This window comes from Mya arenaria, chromosome 14 (genome assembly GCF_026914265.1).
Source record: "Mya arenaria isolate MELC-2E11 chromosome 14, ASM2691426v1".
Classification (NCBI taxonomy): Eukaryota; Metazoa; Mollusca; class Bivalvia; order Myida; family Myidae; genus Mya; species Mya arenaria.
Window position 1 is genome coordinate 31946307 of NC_069135.1, and position 2474 is coordinate 31948780.

Consider the following 2474-nt stretch of genomic DNA (forward strand, 5'->3'; position numbering starts at 1 on the left):
GAGGTAAACAAAAACTTGGATATTTTATGACCCAGTTTTGAATATCAATTTGAAATTCGAATGTAACAATAGTGCGTATACATTGGTGAAGTCTACAGCACGTGCGTTTGCTAAATACAATGAAGACCTCCTGTTTTTAACGTTTTGCGCATACGCTCCTCCTAGTGACAGCACATACCCTTCTTGTAGTGATAACACATACTCTTCTTGTAGTGATAACACATACCCTTCTTGAAGTGATAGCACATACTCTTCTTGAAGTGACAGCTCAAACCCTTCTTGAAGTGACAGCTCATAGCCTTCTTGTAGTGACAGCACAAACGTTTCTTGTAATGACAGATCAAATGCTCCTCGTAGTTCAAGCGCATACGCATTTAGTAGTGACAGCTCATACCCTCATAACAGTGACAGATACAACGGGTTTTTTAGTGGAAGACATGCGCTTCTTGAAATGACAGCACATACGCATCTTGTAGTGACAGCACATATGGTCCTTGTAGTGACAGCACATACGCGTCCTGTAGTGACAGTACATATGGTCCTTGTAGTGACAGCACATATGCTTCTTGTAGTGACAGCACATAATAGTATGCTTCCTGTAGTGGCAGCACATATTCTTATTGTAGTGACAGCACATATGCATCTTGTAGTGACAGCACATAAGCATCTTGTAATGACAGCACATGCGCATCTTATAGTGACAGCACAAATGTTTCTTGTAGTGACAGCACATATTCGCCTTGTGGTGCCAGCACACATGATTCTTATAGTGACAGCACATATGTTCCTTGTAGTGGCAGCACGTATGAGTATTGTAGTGACAGCACAAATGCGCCTTGAAGTGACAGACGTTTTTTGTAGTAACAGCACATATGCGGCTTGAACTGACATCACTCATGTTCCTTGTAGTGGCAGGACATATGCTTCTTGTAGTGGCAGCACATACGTTTCTTGTAGTGACAGCACATACTTCTTGTAGTGACAGCACATATGGTCCTTGTAGTGACAGCACACATGCTTCTTGTTGTGGCAGCACATATGCTTCTTGTAGTGGCAGCACATACTTCTTGTAGTGACAGCACATATGGTCCTTGTAGTGACAGCATATACTTCTTGTAGTGACAGCACATACTTCTTGTAGTGGCAGCACATACTTCTTGTAGTGGCAGCACATATTTCTTGTAGTGCCAGCACATACTTCTTGTAGTGGCAGCACATACCTCTTGTAGTGACAGCACACATGCTTCTTGTAGTGGCAGCACATATGCTTCTTGTAGTGACAGCACACATGTTCCTTGTAGTGGCAGCACACATGTTCCTTGTAGTGACAGCACATATGTTTCTTGTAGTGACAGCACATATGCTTCTTGTAGTGGCAGCACATATGGTCCTTGTAGTGACAGCACACTTGTTCCTTGTAGTGACAGTACATATGTTCCTTGTAGTGGCAGCACATATGTTCCATGTAGTGACAGCACATATGTTTCTTGTAGTGACAGCACATATGCTTCTTGTAGTGGCAGCACATATGGTCCTTGTAGTGACAGCACACTTGTTCCTTGTAGTGACAGCACATATGTTCCTTGTAGTGGCAGCGCATATGTTCCATGTAGTGGCAGCACATATGCTTCTTGTAGTGACAGCACATATGCATCTTGTAGTGACAGCACATATGGTCCTTGTAGTGGCAGCACATATGCATCTTGTAATGACAGCACATATGCATATTGTAGTGACATCACATATGCATCTTGTAGTGGCAGCACATATGCATCTTGTAGTGACAGCACATATGGTCCTTGTAGTGACAGCACACATGTTCCTTATAGTGGCAGCACATATGCTTCTTGAAGTGACAGCACATATGCATCTTTTAGTGACAGCACATATGCTTCTTGTAGTGGCAGCACATACTTCTTGTAGTGACAGCACATATGGTCCTTGTAGTGACAGCACATATTTCTTGTAGTGGCAGCACATACTTCTTGTAGTGGCAGCACATACTTCTTGTAGTGGCAGCACATATGGTCTTTGTAGTGACAGCACATATGGTCCTTGTAGTGACATCATATACTTCGTGTAGTGACAGCACATACTTCTTGTAGTGGCAGCACATACTTCTTGTAGTGGAAGCACATACTTCTTGTAGTGGCAGCTCATATGGTCCTTGTAGTGACAGCACATATGCTTCTTGTAGTGACAGCACATATGCTTCTTGTAGTGACAACACATATGTTCCTTGTAGTGACAGCACATATGCGTCTTGTAGTGACAGCAAATATTTTTCTTGTAGTGACAGCACATATGTTCCTTGTAGTGACAGCATATATGCATCTTGTAGTGACGGCACATATGCTTCTTGTAGTGGCAGCACATATGCATCTTGTAGTGGCAGCACATATGCTTCTCGTAGAGACAGCACACATGTTCCTTGTAGTGGCAGCATTTATGGTCCTTGTAGTGGCAGCACATAT

At 42.8% G+C, this 2474-nt stretch overlaps 1 protein-coding gene across 1 annotated transcript; it reads right to left on the minus strand.

Moving 5' to 3' along the window:
- Nucleotides 1-388: 388 nt before the first annotated feature.
- On the minus strand, nt 389-1702 carry LOC128216011 (uncharacterized). The gene has a single exon (XM_052922606.1). It carries the CDS (start codon nt 1700-1702, stop codon nt 389-391), a length of 1314 nt encoding a protein of 437 aa, XP_052778566.1.
- Between the last annotated feature and the right edge of the window lie 772 nt (nt 1703-2474).